This window comes from Elephantulus edwardii, unplaced genomic scaffold (assembly GCF_000299155.1).
Source record: "Elephantulus edwardii isolate Elephantulus edwardi_28Jun2011 unplaced genomic scaffold, EleEdw1.0 scaffold00044, whole genome shotgun sequence".
Lineage (NCBI taxonomy): Eukaryota > Metazoa > Chordata > Mammalia > Macroscelidea > Macroscelididae > Elephantulus > Elephantulus edwardii.
In genome coordinates, this window is record NW_006399794.1 from 16,592,325 (window position 1) to 16,612,262 (window position 19,938).

At 39.5% G+C, this 19,938-nt stretch overlaps 1 protein-coding gene and 1 pseudogene across 1 annotated transcript in view; both read right to left on the reverse strand.

The window, feature by feature from the left end:
* The window catches only part of C2CD3 (C2 calcium-dependent domain containing 3), a 179,706-nt gene extending 176,662 nt beyond the window's left edge, over positions 1-3,044 (reverse strand). The window contains exon 1 of the mRNA XM_006885575.1: positions 2,990-3,044. Coding sequence (XP_006885637.1) covers positions 2,990-3,044 — 55 coding nt within the window. The remainder of the gene's footprint in view (positions 1-2,989) is intronic.
* A 15,393-nt stretch (positions 3,045-18,437) lies between these two features.
* Positions 18,438-18,887, reverse strand: LOC102876833 (annotated as a pseudogene).
* Positions 18,888-19,938: the final 1,051 nt, after the last annotated feature.

A 19,938-nucleotide genomic window follows, 5' to 3' on the forward strand; every position in this document is an offset into this window, starting at 1 on the left:
GCTGGATCCTGTACCATCCTGACAATATGCCCCATGTTTAAAACCACTGTTGCAGTTACTGTGTCAATTGTCCAGATAAGGGTCTTCTCTCTTCTTCCCTGACCCTCAGCAACTAAGTATAATGTTCCCTTCCAAGGACTAGCCTGAAAACATGCCCAAAGTATGTGAGATGACTCCTTGCTTCAAGACTCCGCCTATTTATCTTCTAAGACAGATTGGTTTGTTCTTTCAGCAGCCAATGGGATATGGGCAAACACGAGAATTCAAAAGCATTAATTCTTCTTCAGTATTCCTTTTACAACTTTTACAAGCACAAATACAATTATGTAAATTAAAAAAAAATTCAGTTGTTGAAATTCTTCTTCTGCCAAGTATTGATGTTTTGAGTACGGCAACACCCATGGTTTTAAAGATATGTATTATCTTATGTAATTAATTCACTTATTTTAAAAACCATCAACTATACACAAACCAGGAACAATTATGTTCATTAAATACAAGAATAATTTAGTCTACATCATACAATTTAACATCTTTATAATGACCTTCTTAAACTGTCTTTTTTTCTCCTATCAATATCAAAAAGTCAGTGAAGCCAGATTATCTTTAGACTCTGTCACTACTTCTTAAGCATCTGACGGATTCATAATATTAATTGGTTTTTACAAAGATAATAAAAACAAAACAATCATGAGCAACATCCTTTAACAACTGAGTCTTCTATCCACAGCACAATCCTTTTCCCTTGAAGAATGATCATGTCTCTGAAGAAGAAAATGTATTTAAAGCAGCATCTGTCAGATTAGGAATTTGTACAACCAAGTCTTTGGATTTCCGAAGTAAATACCCTTTTCTGCCCTTTATAGTGAGAAAGTCCCACCGTGATCTTTATGGTTTATATTAGTTTCAATATAAATGTGGTATGTTGTTATTATTTGCCATCGAGTCGCTTGAGACTCATAGCGACCCTATGTACAAGAGCCCTAAATGTGGTTCTATCCTGTGCCAACCTCGCAGTCTCAGACACACTCATTCCCACCACTCCACTCACACAATCTATCCATTTCATCAAAGGTCTTCCTCTCCTGCGCCGTCCTTCCACTCTCCCAAACATGATGTCCCTCTCTAAGGACCAGTCCCTCCTTGCAACATGCCCAAAGTATGTCAGATGAAGCTTCAGAATCCTTGACTCCAAGAAGCATTCTGGCTTCACCCTCTCCAGGACAAAACTCTTGTTCTCCTAGCAGTCCATGGTATATTCAACACCCTTCTCCAGCACCACAGCTCAAAGGCATCAATTCTCTTTCCATCATCCCTATTCACTGTCCAACTCTCTCATGCATAGCACATAATTACAAAGACTATAGCCTGGATCTGGTGCACCTTAGTCTCCAGCCTGATGTCATTGCTCTTCAGTATGTGCACTACTGCATATGCATCTGTTATAGAAAGGAAGGCATTATTTTCTGTACATTATTTCTACTTTGATTTTTCTCTTATCAATTAAATGGGCTTGGCTGATTTGACAAAGAGAACACTAGTACTGAAGACCTCCACGCTTCTCTCAGATTCTCCTAGCATACCTGGCAGGAAAGGCTTCACTTCAGTCATCTTTAAACACCTTGGGTAAGATATTTTCCTACTCCCAAAGAGTAGCTTCTGCCTTCAGCCCAATGGCTTTAACATACTATTATTATTTCTAATTTTCTTTCTTCACTGTTATTGTTGGTCATCAGGTTGATCCCATGGATGTAGAATAGAATTGCTCCACAGAATGTGATCATTTAAAAGCTAAATGTCACACATATCTTTTGAGGTGCCTTTGGGTTGGAACCACCCACCTTTCTGGTAATACTTGAGTGCTTAACTTGTACCACCCAGGGGGTGCTAAAGCCCACATGATGTGAAAGAAAGGGTTGTTGTGTATGGCTGAGTCAGAATCAACACAAAGCATATTCCACAGGTTTAAGAAGCAATAATTTGTACAGGAGGAATTTGTCCATCTTTCTCCCACGGAAGAGTTGGTGGATTCAAACCGCTTATTTTTGCACCGGCAGTGCAATTCCTTACCACTAAGCCACCAGAGAGCCCTAAAAAAGGCAAAGTCATCAATTTTTCTCTTTTCTTGGAAGCAGATCTGTAGAGCTTCAACTTCTTGTTTTCTCATTTGCCCTAGTTTCCTGAGTGGCTGTTCTCATTACAGATAACAGACTTCCTCCCCTTTTGGCCAGCTTGTTCTCAAAAAAGCATCCTAACCTAATGAGGTCCTCTTGCATCTTTGTATTTACTCTTAATCCCTAGACACCTCATGTCCTTGGGGAGATGTGAGGTGACTCGCACTCCAACCCCACCACATAAACACTGTCACCCAACTGAGATCAAGTTTAACGCAACTCATCAAACCAAATTATATTAAAAAAAAAAAAAGAATCCTAACTCTAGTGACCCTTTGTTTCCAAGGATTTAAATCTTTACATTAGGACAATTCATCTTTCTCCCAGAGTGCTGGTTTCCAACCTACTGACTCTTCGGGTTAGCAGCCCAATATTTAACCACTCATAGTCATTCTATTTTTTATCAACTTGTTACTGCATATTTCTTTCTCTCTCTGTTCAACTTTCCCCCAACTCTTGCTAGCTTGCCTGACTTGCTTCATTCATTCATTCATCAAATATTTATTTGGTCTTGCTTTGTGCTAGTCCTTGGGGGTGTTTTATATCCGTACTCATTGACCCTTCTCCAACTTTGTTAGGAGAAACACGTTTGGAATTTTTTTGTTCCCCTTCCTTAGAGATGTTCTAGAAGTACCTCACCAGCCAACTCGTTCCCATTTTTTGTCCCGTCACTCCAGTTGCCTGTATTGTCTTTTCATTCTTTAGAGGGCCAACTGCCCTCTCTTTATCCTCACTCCCCGTCAGTCGTTCTCCCCTGATCCTCTGACACCTGGCTCCTCGTCCAAGTTCTTTCCTTAGCCCTTGATTCCGATTACCTCTCTTCTTGCGGCCACGGCCGCCTCCAGGCCCCTGGCTTTTTCTTTGTTTCATGCCGATCACGAGCTCTTTTCACCAACTTAGCTCCCAAATCAGCAACGATGTCTTATCCTCCCGCCATCCCTTCCCACCGCGCCAGTGTTCCCCAGCAACCAGCGCCGCTGGGCAGTCTGGGAAGAAGGAAGAAACGACTCTCTTCCTCTAACAGTCTCTAGGAAGCCTAAAGAAGGTAAGGCGCCAAGACGCCTTCCTGCCAATAAACTACAACACCCAGGATGCTTTGCTATGCTACCTTTGCGGGGTTGGAGGCGGTTATGGCCAGATGCGCAAGCGCGAAGGACTAGACCCTTAGACGACTTCATTGCCCAGGGTACATTGCACTTATGAGCGCTCCTTCTAGCAAGGGCCGTCGAATTCTCCCTTAGCTTATGAGCTGTCCGCAGACTCCGTTACCCAGCTTCCTTTGTGGCGGCGCTGTTGCGCACTTCCGGTGGAGGAGCTGAGAAGAGGGGTGGGGTTTGCGGAGCCGGTGGGCGGTGGGCGGTACTGCCGGTGACTGGTGCTGGTCTAAAGGCGTCTCTGGAGGAGAGATCTGTGACCGGTTGGGCCACAATTAGCGTGAGACGAAGCTTCGGCTGCTGTTTGTCTGAGTGCGGCCTCGCTTTCATGTCGGCCCTCGAGAAGAGCATGCACCTCGGCCGCCTGCCCTCTCGCCCTCCCCTGCCAGGCAGCGGGGGCAGTCAGAGCGGAGCCAAGATGCGAATGGGGTACGTGACCCTTCTCCCGAGAGGCCAGGCCGCGGCCGTTGGAGAACGACGTTTCTAGGCGTTTAGAGTGGCATGGGGTGAGAGGCTAAAGATAGTAAAAAACACTGACAGCGGGCTGAGAAAGGCTTGGATGGAATAGAAGGCAGATCTGAGGGACTGGGGAGTCGCCAGATCAATGGAAATTGGAGGACACCGTCAGAAACAGAGGCGTGAAGGAAATTTAGGTTAGTGATGCTGTAGGGAAAGGGATGGAGGCAAAGAAATAGAAACAGAAAGGATAATTTAAGGGATGTGGGAGGCACCTCCAGAGGAAGGAGTGAAAGAAGCTTGAGCAGAGAGTAGAGTCGTGACAAAGGTGGTGGGAATCTGCCAGTTGAAGGAAATAAATAGGGAATGCGGAGAGAAAAGTTGAGGGGAATTGGGAGAAGAGCTAGGGAAAGGTTTGGGAGTAGTGAGAAGGCTGTGAGATCTAGATCTTAGCGAAGCTGGTCGGTGTAGGGAACACCTCGAGGTTGGAAAAGGAAAGAGCAGAGCGAGCCCTGGGACTGAAGGTTCTAGACTGTTTCTAGATGTGTAAATGACAGACTGAGAGAGTGAGTGGTGAATGAGATAGGCCTCTTCAGGGCGAATTGAGAAAGCTTCGAGAATAGGCCTAAGGAGAAGATAGCTACGAAGACTGTAAATTGTAATGGGAATATTCTGAGAAGCTGTGGGAAGTAAGGGAAATGATGAGAGAGAGGTCTGAGAAGTTTGGAGCGTGACCCTGGTCACTAGGGATTGAGAAATGACTAGAAATCAGGTTTAGTGAATGCTACATAGGCAAGGTTTGGGAAGCTTTAAGATTTGGACAGCTTGTTTTTGCTGAGCAATGTATTTGATGGAAGCTGTGTACTTACCATCTAAGATTCAGACAATACATGAAGCATTAAAAGTCAATAGTTAAAAAGCATTTGAGGAAAACACTTTGCTGGAAAGAGGCTGTGTTGAAAGGGGCAGGCTTTGAAATTTTAGGTTATTGAATGGCCTGTGCCACAAGGAAATAAATAAGTAATGAGTTGAAAAGGTGTTTAATGATTGTTGGAATGAAAAAGAAATTGAATAAACGCTTAGAATTATAAGATATTTGTAGTATTAGAATTCTGGGGCTAGTGACTGTAAAAAAATGGTGGGAAAGTTAAGTATTCATCAGTATGACTTTGGGATTCCAGTGATGGTTTAACTGAGATTCTGGGAATAAGAAGTAATGAAGAGAAATCTTATATTTGGCAGAGGTACTAGAGCAATGGTGTCACTCTGGAGACTAAGGTGCATCTGATACAGGCTATGGTCTTTGCAATCACTTGTTATGCATCAGAGAGTTGGACAATGACCAGGGAGGATAGAAGAATTGATGCCTTTGAGCTGTGGTGCTGGAGAAGAGTATTGAATGTATCATGGACTACCAAGAAAACAGATTCATCCTGGAGAAGGTTAAACCGGGCTGCTCCTTGGAGGCAAGGATTCTAGGGCTTTGTCTGATATACTATGGACAGGTTATAAGGAGGGATCAGTCCTTGGAGAGGGACATCATGCTTAGCAGGGTGGAGGGACAGCGCAGGAGGGGATGGCCCTCTATGAGGTGGATTGATTCAGTGACTGGGGTAATCGGGATGGGTGTGCCGGAGGCAGTGTGATTGGCACAGGATAGAGCAGGGTTTAGGGCTGTTGTACATAGGGGTCGCTGTGAGTCGCAGGTGACTCGACAGCACGTAAGAACAACACCACTACCATATAAACATAATATGAAATGAGAATGAGAGATACAGTCCTGTGAAATTAAGTGTTGGGAATGAAGGGAAAGGAAAATCCTATAAATTAAAATAGAAAGGTGGTAGGGATGGTAGGAGAAACCAGAGAAGGAAGCTGAAAATGGAAGTGGTGCCTTGAAGAAGCTGTACAGTAGAAGTGAAAATACAGAGGAGACACAGATTGTTGAATGCATGATAGAGGTGCGATTTGTTATGTGCTTTTGAGTTGAAATTGACTCATCGCTGATCCCGCACTGGGTTTTCATAGACGGTAAATCACACATAATTTGCCCAGCTTTCTCCCTCTGAGCAGCAGATGGATTCAGCCAAGTGTGTTTGGGTTGGCAGTGCAGCTCCTTACTACTAGGCCACCAGAGCTCCCTAGAGATGTGGTAGAAGGTGACATAAAAGATAAAATGAGAATTGTTTTGATTTTAGAAAATTAAGTAGGACTATGACATGACTAAGGAATCTAACAACTTGGGAATCTTGTTAAAATGTAGATGCTGAATCATTATATTTGGGATGGGGAAAAAATCTTAATAGAGGGTAGACTAAAATGAACCAGTTCAAAGCCTTGCTAGAAACTGGCTTGTGACACGATTATTTGGGAAAATTAACCTGGGGTATAAAAATAATGTAACATTTATTGTTAACATCATTATGGATGGAGAGGAGATTCAAACTGTCAACAACTTCATCTTGCTTGGATCTACAATTAACATCCTTGGTACCAACAGACAGGAAATCAGGAGACGTATTACACTGGGAAATCTGCAATCAGGGACCTCTCCACAATATTGAGGAGTAATGTTGTCAGTTTGAGGATTAAGGTGCAGCTGATTTATGCCAAAATCTTTCTTATCACTTGCTATACATTTGAGAGCTAGACAGTGCATAAGGATGACAGGAAAAGAAGTGATACCTTTGAGCTGTGGTGTTGGAGAATAGCACTGAAACTTCTCATGGACGGTCAAAAGAATGAACAAATATTTCTTGGAAAGGGTGCAGCCAGAGGGCTCTTTGGAGGCATGAATGATGGATGTAGCTTTGCCTTACATATTTTGGGCATGTTGCTAGAAGGGGCTATTCCTTGGAGAGAGAGGGGCCTGATGCTGGGAAGGGTGGAGTATCGTAAAGAGAGGAAGACCCTCTATCAGGTGGACTGACACGGTGACTTGCAATGGCCTGTTGTGTGTCAGGAAGTGTGAGAATGGTGCAGGATAGAACAGGGTTCATTCAGATCTTTTGTTCATAGGGTGGCTGAGTCATATACTCGATGGCACCTAATAACAACTGTGTTGCTATCTCTCTTAAACTAGCTTTCACATTTTGGTATACCAGTACACTGTATAAATACGTAATTACTTGTAACAATTAACTGCACATGCTGTGTTGGTGTTAATGTGCTCTAGGGTCGGGACCAACATAGCTGACTGCAGTTTCAGAGTTTTCAAAGGCTTAAGGAGATTGTCTCTGTATCTCCTGCAGAGCAGCTGGTAGATTCAAACTGCCTGCCTGTAGGCTGGCAGCACAACTCCTTAAGACTAAGGCACCAGAGCTCATATACTTTCTAGGTAAACATAGTTAGAAATGAGTTTCTTGTCTGTCAAAAAAACAGATCTCTAAAGAGGAGGAAGTAAGGAGAAAAGAAAAGGTAGAGTCTGCTGACCAGAAGATTATGTAGTTGTTAGTAATATAACTTCTTAACTTTTTCTGTAACAACCTAACTTATTAATTTTCTAGTAACTTGTGATTAGGGTTTTGGTTTTTAACTTTTTTATTTTATTTATTTTAAAAAAATCTTTTAGACTTCATGATTTAGGTTAATACCATGAAATAAACTTTTTGTTTAGGAAGTAACTTCTTTTTTCCTTTAGGAAAATGATTTTTCGGCATGGTATTGGAAAGAGAAAAATCATGGTTTCACCTGTATTGGTGAATTTTATGTGGTCCTCATGTGGTTTATTTTCCTCTATTTTTGTTTTCTCTTTCCTCTTTGGTACATTGGCAAGGCTTAACCTAAGTCTAATGTTATAATGGGCTGTCTTCTACCCTAGAATGGCAAAGCTAGATGACAGCTGAGAAATGATCTCATCTTACTACTTTGTTTTATAGTTGAAGAAACTGAGGCAAGGGAGGGCAGTAAATAATGTTTTCTCTTGACAAGTGAGTAAACTGGCTCAAATATTCCTGCTCTTAAGGAACCTAGTTAGAAGACTACTAAAGACTCAAACTCATTACACATCAAGTCAGAACCAACTCGTAACTGACCCTGTAGTGGGTTTTTGGAGGCTCTAGATCAGAGAGCTAGACAATGGCTATGGGTGACAGAAGAAGAATTGATGACTTTGAGTTGTGGTGTTGGAGAAGAGTATTGAATATACCATGGACTGTTAAGAGAACAAAAAGGTCCATCATGGAGAGGTTGAAACCAGGCTGCTCTTTGGAGAAAAGGATTCTGAAGCTCTGACTGATGTACTTTGGCATATTGCCAGGAGGGACCAGACCTTGGAAAGGTGGAAGGACAGTGTAACAGAGGAAAAGACCCTCAATGAGTTGGATGGACTCAGTTACTGGGGTAATGGGGATCAGTATCAGAGATGATAACGTTGGCTCAGGAAAGAGTAGGATTCAGAGCTATTGTACACATGATTGCTTTGTGTCATAGGTGACTCGATGGCACATAATAATAATAAGAACAACAGATCTCAGGGGAGGAGATTACTTAACTTGTTCCCTTGAAATTGCTAGTAAATTTGAAATGTCAGAGAGGCACCAACTTTGTGTTAGCACATTTCCCTACGGACTATGTCACCAGAGTTCTCTTGATAATCTCTTGACTATTCATTGTATTTTTTGATCCTTGAAATACTTAATATGAACTTTTATTTTACTCCTTTGCAAATACTCCAGGATTCAGTCTTCTTGTTCTGACTTTATGATGTATCACTTTTACCATTTTTAAAGCATCATTACTAATTTCTCCTATTCATACTCCTTTTTATTTATTTATTTTAAATTCTCCCTTCTCTTGCCACTTCCTGGTCAATCATTTACTCTCAGTAAGCAAATTCCCTTAATGGTTTCTCATATGACTTACTCTTCCAACCGTTTTCCATGTCCTTGTTTCCATGTTTTCAATTTCATGAAATCTTATTTAAGTGAATGTGTGTTCAAAGAGGGTTGTTTTCTTTTTAAAATTGTTGTTATTTGGGGGGAAGTTTACAAAGTAAATTGGTTTGCCATTCATATACATTTATTACAACATTAGTTGTAATAACCTCAAAGCAATCACACTTTTCCTACTTCTTCATAATTCTCATTTATATTATTCCTTCTCTCTTACCCTTTTCTGCCTTTTGGGCTTTACCCTAGAGCAGATGCTTCTCTTTTGATCTTACGTAGTTGTTTATTCTAACTGAGTGCCTTCCTGGAATTGTTATTCATCCTGTAAGCCTATTATTGGCTGACAGTTGGTTTTTGTTCCAGGCTGGAAGGATGACTAAGGGCCATAGTCTTGGAGGTTCCACCAGTCTCTATTGGTCTAATAACCCTGACCTTTTTTTGCTATTTTAAGGTTTGTTCCATATTTTCCCTTACTCTATCCAGGTACCTTCTTCCTGTGATCCCTTTTAGAGTGGTCATCAGTGATAGCTGGGCACCATCTAGTTCTTTTGGTCTTGAGGTCATGAAAATTGAGATTTACATATTCCATTAGTTCTTTTTGGACTAATAATTTCAAGTAAATCTTTTCTCTCCCCCGCCTTTCTTTATCTAGAACAGGGAGAGACCAGTAGGTTGGTTAGGTGGTTGCTTTCAAGAGTTTTAGACCCTAGGGCTACTTATTAAAGTAACATGTGGAATATTTGCTTTATGGGCTATGCAGATTGACCTTAATGTTCTCTAAGACTGTGGTCCTAAGGCCTCAAATTTGAATTTATACATTTTCTTAAATTTTTATAATTCATTTGCAAATGAGACTTACTGAAGTTTGCTAGATGGTATAATTATACCCATAATTTTTTAAAATGTATAGTGTGTGCTCTTGTAGATAAGGTTTTCAAAGTGTTGTTATTTCAGAAGTGAATGGTCAGTCCTTCTTGCTAGTCTGTCTTGAATGTTCAGCTTTAGAACAATATCTGACAGATATTTTACTGAAAGGAGCAGATGAAGTCACTTCCCTATTACAGAAGTAACAAATAGCTTTAGAGATGGATTGGCATTGTAACTGGGGTAATGGGAGTGTATGTGTCAACAGTGAGACTGGCTTAGGATCAAGTGAATTCAGAGATATTGTACATAGGGTCGCTGTGAGTCGCAGGTGACTCAGAAACTACAACATTAACAACTCTGTGCTAGGCATTATAATGATAACTTTATATTGTTTGCCCACAACACTGTAAGGTATATCATTTCCTTGAATATATAGGTAAGGACATTTCTATTAGAATAGTCATATTAACACAGCTAGTGTGCACCAAAGCCAGTTTCAGTCTAGGTTTAGTCTTTAGAATCCATTCCTGTTTCAGTACACTGCTTTCTCTTGAAATAAGAAAATGAAACCCTAGTTTCATTATACTTTGATAGATACCAGTAGACATAACCAAAATGTGGTTTTAAAACTATTTTTTGGATGGAGCTCTTCTGGCCTAGTGGCACGAAGCTGTGCTGCAATCACTAAGGCACGCGATTCAAATCCACCACATGCTCCTGTGCCAGTTGAATCTGATCCCACAGTACACAACAACAAGAAAAAAAAGAAAAAGATTACCAAAAAGAAAAACCAACAACTATTTTTTGGATCTCTTCTTGTTTTGCACCCCTGGGGCACTTGAGAGAAGTTTGTCTGAAAATAATGGCTTAATACTTTGATTTACCATTAGAAAGATTATGTAATATTAAAATAAATCATTATTCATTACTTTTTTTAAGGTCACTAGTAGAGCCAGTCCCTGACTTAGAGTAGGTTCTTTTCTGACTCCTCTGTATTAAGTCTATTATTATTACCTTTTACTATCAGTATCTTCATAAAGCCAATCTTTGAACAACTGAACATCTTTGAGTGAACATTTAAGTGTGATAGAATCAGCTAATTATGCGCTGTAACATTTTAGTATAAATTACTAATGGTAAGATGCACCAAAAATAAAATTATAAGTATAGCTTGTCCTAACAGGAATGAAATGTACATTAGGAACAAACTGTACTATTTCAGTGCTTCATGTCTCATATGTCTGTGGTGTCTTAACAAGCAGGTAGCGTGTGCCTTTTTCGTTCTGTGAGGTAAATTAGGGCTCCTTGTTTTTGTTAGTCGATACAGAGTCTGCCCGCAAGTCCAGAGTAGAACTACTTCATTGGGTTTTGTTGACTAAACTTCATGAAAATAGATCATCAAGTCAGTCTTCTGTGAAGCTGCAAGTTGGATTTGAATTGTCAGCATTTAGGTTAGCAACTAGTTGCAAACAACTTATGCCACTCAGGCTCTTAAACTAGGGTCAACCAAACCCAAACCCATTGCTGTTGAGTCAATTCCAACTTACATTGACCCTTCATCAGGTTTCTGAGGCTATGAATCTTTATGGGAAGAGACTGCCCATCTTTCTCCCTTGGAATGACTTAGGTGTTTGAAATACCACATTGTTAGCCATGTATTATGCTACCCAGGCTCCTTTAAACTAGGGCAGAGATTAATATATTCTTTTAGTAAATGAGAAAACTAAAACTCAAATGAGAAAACGAAAACTTTTCTATAAGACCACAAAATCTTAAAATGGCACACTAGGATTCAAAGCTAGCATTTAAATTTTCCCATTATTCTCTTTGATATGCTTAGAAGTACCCTATGAACCTGGAAAAAGGACTAAAGTTATACAGGTATCCAGGACTTTTGTTCATAGGGTCTCTAGGAGTTGCCTATGACTCGACGGCACTTAACAGCAACATGCTTAGAAGTGAAGTGATATGAAAGGAGGAGGTTGGTATTTGACATGATGTAGATCTAAGTTTGAAGCCTAGCTTTTGTATTACTCTTAACAAGTCATTAACCTCTCATTTGATTTTTTATCTGTAAAGGAGAATGTTTCTGCTAACAGTGTTCTAAGAATAAAAAATATTTTTGATAAAATTATCAAAATATTATTATAAAATTATCATTAAAATATTTGATAAAATGATAATAAAAATATGTATTATAAAATTTTAAGAAAATATTTATGATTCTTGGTACATAAGCTCTTAATCAACTACAGCTGACACAATTATTAAACTGAGAAAAGTTTATTTTTTTTAGTTCTTCTTTCAGTTACTTCTTTTGTCTGTATTTTCTCCTCATCAAGCTGTATATTTATTCCTATCTGATTAGGTTTTATTCTCGCAAATTCTCAAATCTGTTTTGCGTTTTCAGGCTCTACTCTAGAATTCTACTAAATACTATTGAGTTGAAATCAGAGCAGACACCCACTGAGGTCACCTGAGAGGAATAACCATATTTCTCTCAGGGAGCTACTGGTGGACTCCCAAACAACCATTGAGGTGTGACCTTTGGGTTAATGGTGCAGCTTCAGACCAAGCCATCAGAGGTCCCTCTTAGGCTTCTGTTGTTGTTAATTGCCAACAAAGTTGACTATGACTCATAGTGACCCTGTGAACAGTAGATCTGAACCCTGCCCCATTTCAGTGCCACCCTCATCATCTCACACACTTGAGCCCACGTTTGCAGTCACTGTGTCACTGCATCTCATTGAGGGTCTTTCTATTACTGACCTCTACCTAAGCATGATGTCCTTTCCAAAGACTGGCCCCTCCTAACAAACACCCAAAGTATGTAGAAGTTTCACTATCCTTGCCTCCAAGGAGCACCCTGGCTGTAGTCTTTTAAAGACATTTGTCCTTAGGAATGCTTTAATGAGCTTTTTTTTTTTTACTATTAATTTGTTATACTTAAAAAAAAATTAATGAAAGTTTACACAGACTGTGTATTTCTATTCATACATTATTGCATACTTTAATGAGCTTTTAACATAGATCTTTAAATAATAACAAATTTTTTTGGTCAGAGTCACACAGACTGAGTTATTATAAAACTCATATCCCACTGTTTTTGTCTGTTCTTAATTAATTCACCGTTTTTTTCAAAGATTATGCCCTTTTCAATGAAGCTCTGGGCAGAAGTTGTGCTACCAACCCAGAAACACAGAATCTACCAACTGCCATACAGGAGAGAGATGGGTAACTTCCTTCTGTGCAATTTGTTGTTATGTGCCAGTGAGTTGAATGCAACTCAGCGATTCTGTGAACAATGAATCTGAAACTTGTCCTATCCTGCACCATCTTCATCATCTCTGACATACTTAGACCCATTGCTATAGTCACCTCTGATAGGTCAGTCCATCTTGTTTAGGGTCTTCATCTCTTAACTTGACCCTCTACCTTTTCAATCGTGATGTCCTTCTCCAACTGGCTTCATCTAACAACATGCCCAAAGTATGATAGAGAGTTTCACCATCCTTGCCTCCAAGGAGCATTCTGGTTTTACTTTTTCCAATATAAACCTATTTTTTCTCTTGGTAGTCCATAGGATAGTCAATATTCTTCTCCAACACTGTAACTCAAAGGCATTGATTCTTTTTCTGTCATTCTTAATCAGTGTCAAACTTTCAGATACATAGGCAGTAATTGAGAAGAACATGGCTTGGATCAGGCATGTCTTAGTTTTTAAACTGACATCATTGCTCTTTAGCACCTTGGAGAGGTCCCTGAAAGCAAATTTTCCTGATGCAACCTGTCTTATGATATCTTGACTGCTGGTACTGAGAGTATTGATTGTGGATCCAAATAAAATTAAATCATTGATAACTTCAGTCTTCTTCTCCATCAGCTTTCAGAAACCCACTGAAGGGTCAGATTGACTTGATGGTAATGAGTTTGAAGTTATTTAATGGCTTTCCCCCAGGTAGTATGGCCCTTAGAGAAATTTGGTGTTACTGTGGATAAAAGGATTTAGCTGCTAACCAGAAGTTCAACAATTCCAAACCAGCTGCTCCATATGAAGAAGATTATGTCATCTACTTCCATAAAGATTTACAGCCTTGGAAGCCATATGGGCAAATTTCCTTTGGGCCAGTTGGTAGCACCATGGTAGATAAAGATTGAGATTGTTTACAGTTACAGCTTGCTCAGCTCCACGGTCAACACTCTTGGCACCAGCAGTCAGGAAATCAAAAGACCAATTGCACTGGGGAAATCTGCTGCCAGGGATCTCTCCAGATTACTAAAAAGTGACGACTGTAAGTCTAGAGACTCACATGCCTCTGCTCCGGGCTATGGTCTTGGCAGTTATTTGCTATGCATCAGAGATTTTTGTTTTCTTGATGTTAAGATGTAATCCATATTAAAGACTACAGTCCTTTATCCTCTGCAGCAAACACTTAACATCCTCCTTGCTTTCAGCAAACAAGGTGTCATCTGTATAAGGTAGGTTGTTGATGAGTCTTCTTCCAATCCTGATGCCACATTCTTCTTTGTAAGGTCCAGCTTCCCGAATGATTTGCTCAGCATACAGAATATATATGGAGAAAAGATACAGCCTAGACACACACCTTTCTCCAAAAAACCGCTAGAACAGTAGTGCACTGACAGGGAACTGTCAGAAGTTGAGGCTGGGTTTAGAAGAGGCCATAGCACCAGTGAAATCATTGCTGATGCCAGATGGATCTTGGCTGAAAGCACAGAGTACCAGAGGGTCTATTTGTGATTTATTGACAATGCAAAGACATACGACTGTGTGGATCCTAACAAACTATAGCTAACTATTCAGAAGAATGGGAATTCCAGGACATACGAAACTAGATGATAGGATCTCCTAAAAATGAGATACTTTTGTACATCAAAAGACTTCTCAAAAAAAGCAAAAAAAAGAGTTTGTGACCTGGAAAAAAAATACTGGCAACAACACATCTAACATATCTCTTAAATTTCTAGAAAACACTTAATGCCTCAATAAAGAAAATTAAAACATCCCACTACAAAATGGTCAGAGGATCTGAATAGTAACTTCACTAAAGAAGATGTTGAGACAGCCAGCAAATACCTAAAGAAATGCCCAAGATCATTATGAATAGCAACTCTGTGACCAAAGGATCTGAACCTTGCTCCATCCTGCACCATCCTCATGATCTTTGTTATATTAAATCCATTTTTATAATCACTGTGTCAACTTGTTGAGGGTCTTCCTCACTTTTTTTTCCACCCACTAGCTTTGCCAGCATGATATCCTATTACAAGGACTGGACCCTCCTAACAACTTGTCCACCTGACAACATGCACAATGAGACAAAGTTTCATTATCCTTGCCTCTAAGGAGCACCCTTATTGCACTTACAAGATTTTCTTATCTTTTTGGCAATTCATGGCATATTCAGTACTCTTCTCCCACATCCCATCTCAAAGCCATTGATTATCCATATTCATTGTCCAACTTTCAGATGTATTGAAAGTAATTGAAAAGGCTATGGCTTGGATCAGGCATGCCTTAGTCTTTAAATTGACATCATTGCTCTGTTGCACTTCAGAGAAGTCGAAAAGATTTTCCCAACACAACATGTCTTGGTTTCTTGACTGCTGCCACCATGGGCATTGATTTTGAATCCTAGTTAAACTGAATCTGATTTTAACACAATGGAGTGTTTTATACGTCATTTAAAAAATTGGTCAAGAATTTGTGAAATACTTTGTGCATGGATGCACAATATGAATGAATTTAGAACAAAGTATGCTGAGAAATATAAGCCAGTCACAAAAAAACAATTATGATATAAGACCATTAATATAAAAAGCTAAGGAAAGAGTTACATAAAATTACAATCTGGGAAGAATGACAGGAACTGGAAGGGAGAGAGTAGGGAGTAAAAAGAGATAAGTTGGATGAAAGGAAAGGCAACACTTAAGGGTTGAATAGAAAAAGAAAGGGTTGAATAGACAATTTCATTAATCAGTGGCAACTGATGTTATAAAACAAAATGTTCATGAATTATGAAAAACACGCAACAGCCATGACATTAATTACTTCTGTGAGAACAGTTAGTTACTGCTCACATGGAAATCATAGGAACACTTCAACTCCACAATAGCAACAAATACCCACCTTTAAGTGAGTCTTGCACAGTTCAAACTCAAGTTGTTTAAAGGTCAATTGTATTTTGATGAGGATTTTTGCATCTCTGTAAGATATTGGTCTGTGGTTTTCTTGTCTATCACATCTTTTCCTGATTTAGAAGTCAGGATAATACTTGCCACATGGAATAAGTATTGAAGTGTTCTAGTCACAGCCCTTTTGTTCCTGTTTCTTGAAAATTTAATATAGGAGGTGTTATGATTGAGCTATACAAGTTTCAGGGCCATCCTTGCCTCTAAGGAGCACTCTGCCCAGTCTCCAGTCGTCCTTTTGGCAGTCCTTGGGATATCCAGTATTCTTCTCCAACATCACAACTCAAGGGCATCAGTTCTTCTTCTGTCATCCTTACTCATTGTCCAACTCTCAAATACATAGCAAATGATTGAAAAGAATAAGGGTAGTACTTTCAAATGTTGAAGCATTTTACTAAACAAAAAATCTTTATCACCTTCCTGTGTCCTTTCCTGGCCCAGTTTTTACTGTTGCCCAAAATAAGATTAGATGTTTCATCTAGAAATGCTCATGGCACACTAGGCTAATTTCTTTCACAGCTGTAGTATAAAAAGTGGTAGTTTACTTATCCATTTTTCCCTAGGCATGAGCTATTTAAGGATAAACAGTAATTATTATTTATTGATGGGAACTTCTGTTCTCCTGATTTCACTAGTTCCCAAGAAATTTCTTAGAACTTGTTCCAGATAACAGACTTAGATATCTTCTTATTAAATGAGTAGTTTTTCTAAGTACATTATGACTAGAAAGAAGCTATAAAATAATCTTAAAGATATTTGCTCTTTGTCTATAAAAGAAACCTTTTTTTCCCCTAATCATAGGCATACTAGTGGAGGAGATTTACAGCAGTTGATCCAAAAATATATTGTTGTTGTTGTCCTTATGTGCCGTCGAGTCACTTGCTACTCATAGCGACCCTATGTATGTAAATCAGCTCTGAACTCTGCTCTATCCTGAGCCAACCCTATTGTCTCTGAGACACCCCCAATGCCCTAGTCACTGAGTCCATCTCATCGAGGGTCTTGCTTCATTAAAATATTATATATGAACTCAATTGGCTGTAAACTTTAACCCTAAGCCTGCTTGTTGTCTTCCTGTTACTATCTAAGCATATGATAATTTACATAATGTCTGATTGCTAGGAAATGCCATATACATTGATTATAAAGGTGAGCAACTACAATTAGCCCTTTTAAGACTTCAAAAAGCCTTGTACTCTGGCTTTAATAATGGTGTCTGTGTGGCTGTGTTTTAGTCTGAATCCAGATAATTTAGAAAAGTTGTTACTAATATCTTTCACTCTATATTTTTAATAACTTTTTTCAAAACTCTTATATACTAGTGTCATATTGGGTTGGTAGTAGAAGCAAAATTTAGAGGATTTTTTAAATAACATAGGCAAAGCAGAATTCATTTTTATCAGAGAGAAAAAAATTACAGCTTCCTCTCCGGGGGCAATCTGCCTTTATCTGTTCACTTAAAGCAAAGTTTGTTTTTCTGTGGACCTCACTGGTTAGAAAATTCCTGTGGATTATACATCTTATCAGAAAATGGTCTTTTTTCTTTTTCTTCTAAAAATCTGTTCCTTATTTTGGTATAAAAAATTAAACCCTTCATGCACACCCATGTTTATCGTGGCTTTGTTCACAATAGCAAGGAGTTGGGAACAACCTAAGTGCCATCAACAAACGGATGGATAGAGAAGCTGTGGTAGAGTCACACAATGGAATACTATGCTGCATTGAAAAACAAGGAACTCATGCAATATTATTCAAAATGGGTGACCCTGGAGGACATTCTGCTGAGTGAAAAAAAGACAAATACTGTATGGTGCCACTGTTGTAAAACAGGACTGACATTGGTGTTGGGGGGAGACTGAGAAAAATGGGTTAAATAATGTATACTGCATTGAAACAGATGAGGGAGAAAACTGTTTAAAAGGGATATGTGATTAGGTATTTTTGTCATGACGGGAGTCCTGAGCAAAGACTGCATAGTGGAGTGGACCTGGAGGGAGGGATTGTAAAACAATGAAAGAATTTTTCTTTTACTTTTCTAAGAGGGAAGTGTACTGGGGGAGAGGTTTGGGAGGGGAGAAAAGTGCAACAGTGAATGAATGGAAATTTTAAAAAGCCCAAAAAAACCCCCAAAACCAAAAAAACCCTTCAACTGGTAGAGTGTCACTTGTTTTCATATTATTATAGATCTGCTACAGAAGAGAAATACCTGCTACCAACTCCAAAAGTAACATATACTTTTGAAAAGTCATGGCTATTTGGAGTGAATGAGGGAAGGAATAATTATTCTCTCTCCTGATTTTCCGTAATTTTAGAAATCATTAGTGGGAAAGCTGGTGGTTGGCATGTCATAGTTAAGACCAGGGAAGCTCTGCTTCATGTTCCTCATGAGGCAGCTGTCGGCCAAATTTGAGTTATAATGCTTTGGTTCCTTTTGGTTATAGTTCCAAAAGAAGTCTTCAGATTCTTGGAAAGAAGTTAGGAGGCAGACTGATGATCTGGATTTGCATAGGTGGCAACCATTCCTACTCGTCCAGTTGACAAGCTACTGTTAAAACAGCCACGTCCATGCTGTCAGTGAGTTCGGTCAACTCATTAGGTTACTATTTCCAGATCTTCACGTAGCACATCTGAACTGAGGTTTTACTGTAGAGTTATAAGTTCAACTACATCTATGGCTGTCTTGTTCATCAGTCCTTACCAGCTGTGGCAGCCACAGCTTGGTAAAACTTGGCTATGAAGTCTTGCTCAGTTGCCTCACAAATTCATTGTGCTTCTCAGCCCAACCTCGAAACCATTGATCTCAAAGATTTAGCTGGCATTCATATATACAAGCTGGTCAGTTTGGAGTGCAAAGCTGCTCCAGACCATCCAGGCAGGAGTGGCTTTAATTTTCCTGGCACTGCCTTAGTTACCAGGTCCTGTAGAAAACGTTCATACTGGAGACCAGACCAACTTGCAAACCAATGCAGAGTACACTTCACCTCCTGAGATGGGATGTAAGACATTGGAGGAGGGGAAGAGTTAATAATGTCATCTGGCAATGATGATAAGGGAGAAGGGAAGGGTAGTGCCATTGATGGTGATGATTCTAGTGGCAATTGGCACTGGGTCAATTCTAAAGCACAGCGACTTTCCATCAGGTTTCTAAGGCTATAAGTTTCTTTCTTCTTTTTTTTTTTAATTTACGTTGTTTATTTTTCATTTCAGTGAACATCTACAGAGATTTTGGGATTCCATTCATTCATTGTTGCACCCTTCTCCCCGCACAAACCCCTCTCCCCCATTTGCTCCTCTCCTTGAAAAGCAAAAGAAAAACTCCCTCATTGGTACACAATCCCCCCCCACCTCCCCAAACCCCACCCCCTACTCCCAAATATAATCCACTCTGCAACCCTCATTGCATACTCCTACGATAAAAATAATGCCCTAAAATATAATACTTTTAGACTATTCTCTCCCCCATAGACTTCAATGCCGTAAACATATTTCATCCAGTTTTTAGGGTAGGAGACTGGACATCTTTATCCTGAGTCAATTCCATCTGCTAACCTCTCAGTGAGCAGCTTAACACATTATGCACTACACCACTAGGGAGCCTTTTATTTCCCCCTTATTCTCAGAAAAGGTACCGATGCCATCACAAAAGTGCTTAGATGCCAACTACCACTGCATTTCCCATATTTCCTGAAAACCCTCCAGAAAATGGTTTTAAATGAAATATGTTCCTATTTGACTGAAGCTGTGTCATATATTTGGGCATGATTTTCTTGTTTTATATAGAATAAGACATCTTATGAATTGCTGCAATTTCTATAATGCTCAATTATGAGACAATTAACATGCTTACTGATGATGACTAACAGAGAAGTAGTAGGAAAACAAGCACGTTAAATGAACATTTAATAAGTTAGAACTCTTTAAAAAGACTTCCTGTGTTATCTTTCTGAATGACATTGGAGAATCTTGAGAATAGTCTTTGAGTCTTCCTTCACATGTCACCTTCTGCACCCTCCCATTATTACCATTTCTGTTGTAAGTCTTGCCCACAACTGCTCTCCTTGCCACCCCTCTGTCCTACCCTTAACTCTAGTGTATCCTCTTCACAGCTTCCAGAAAAATCTTGAAATGTTTTCTTGATACTGAAACCTAACCCATATTGAAGCTGTAGTCACTTTTCTTTTTTTTTCT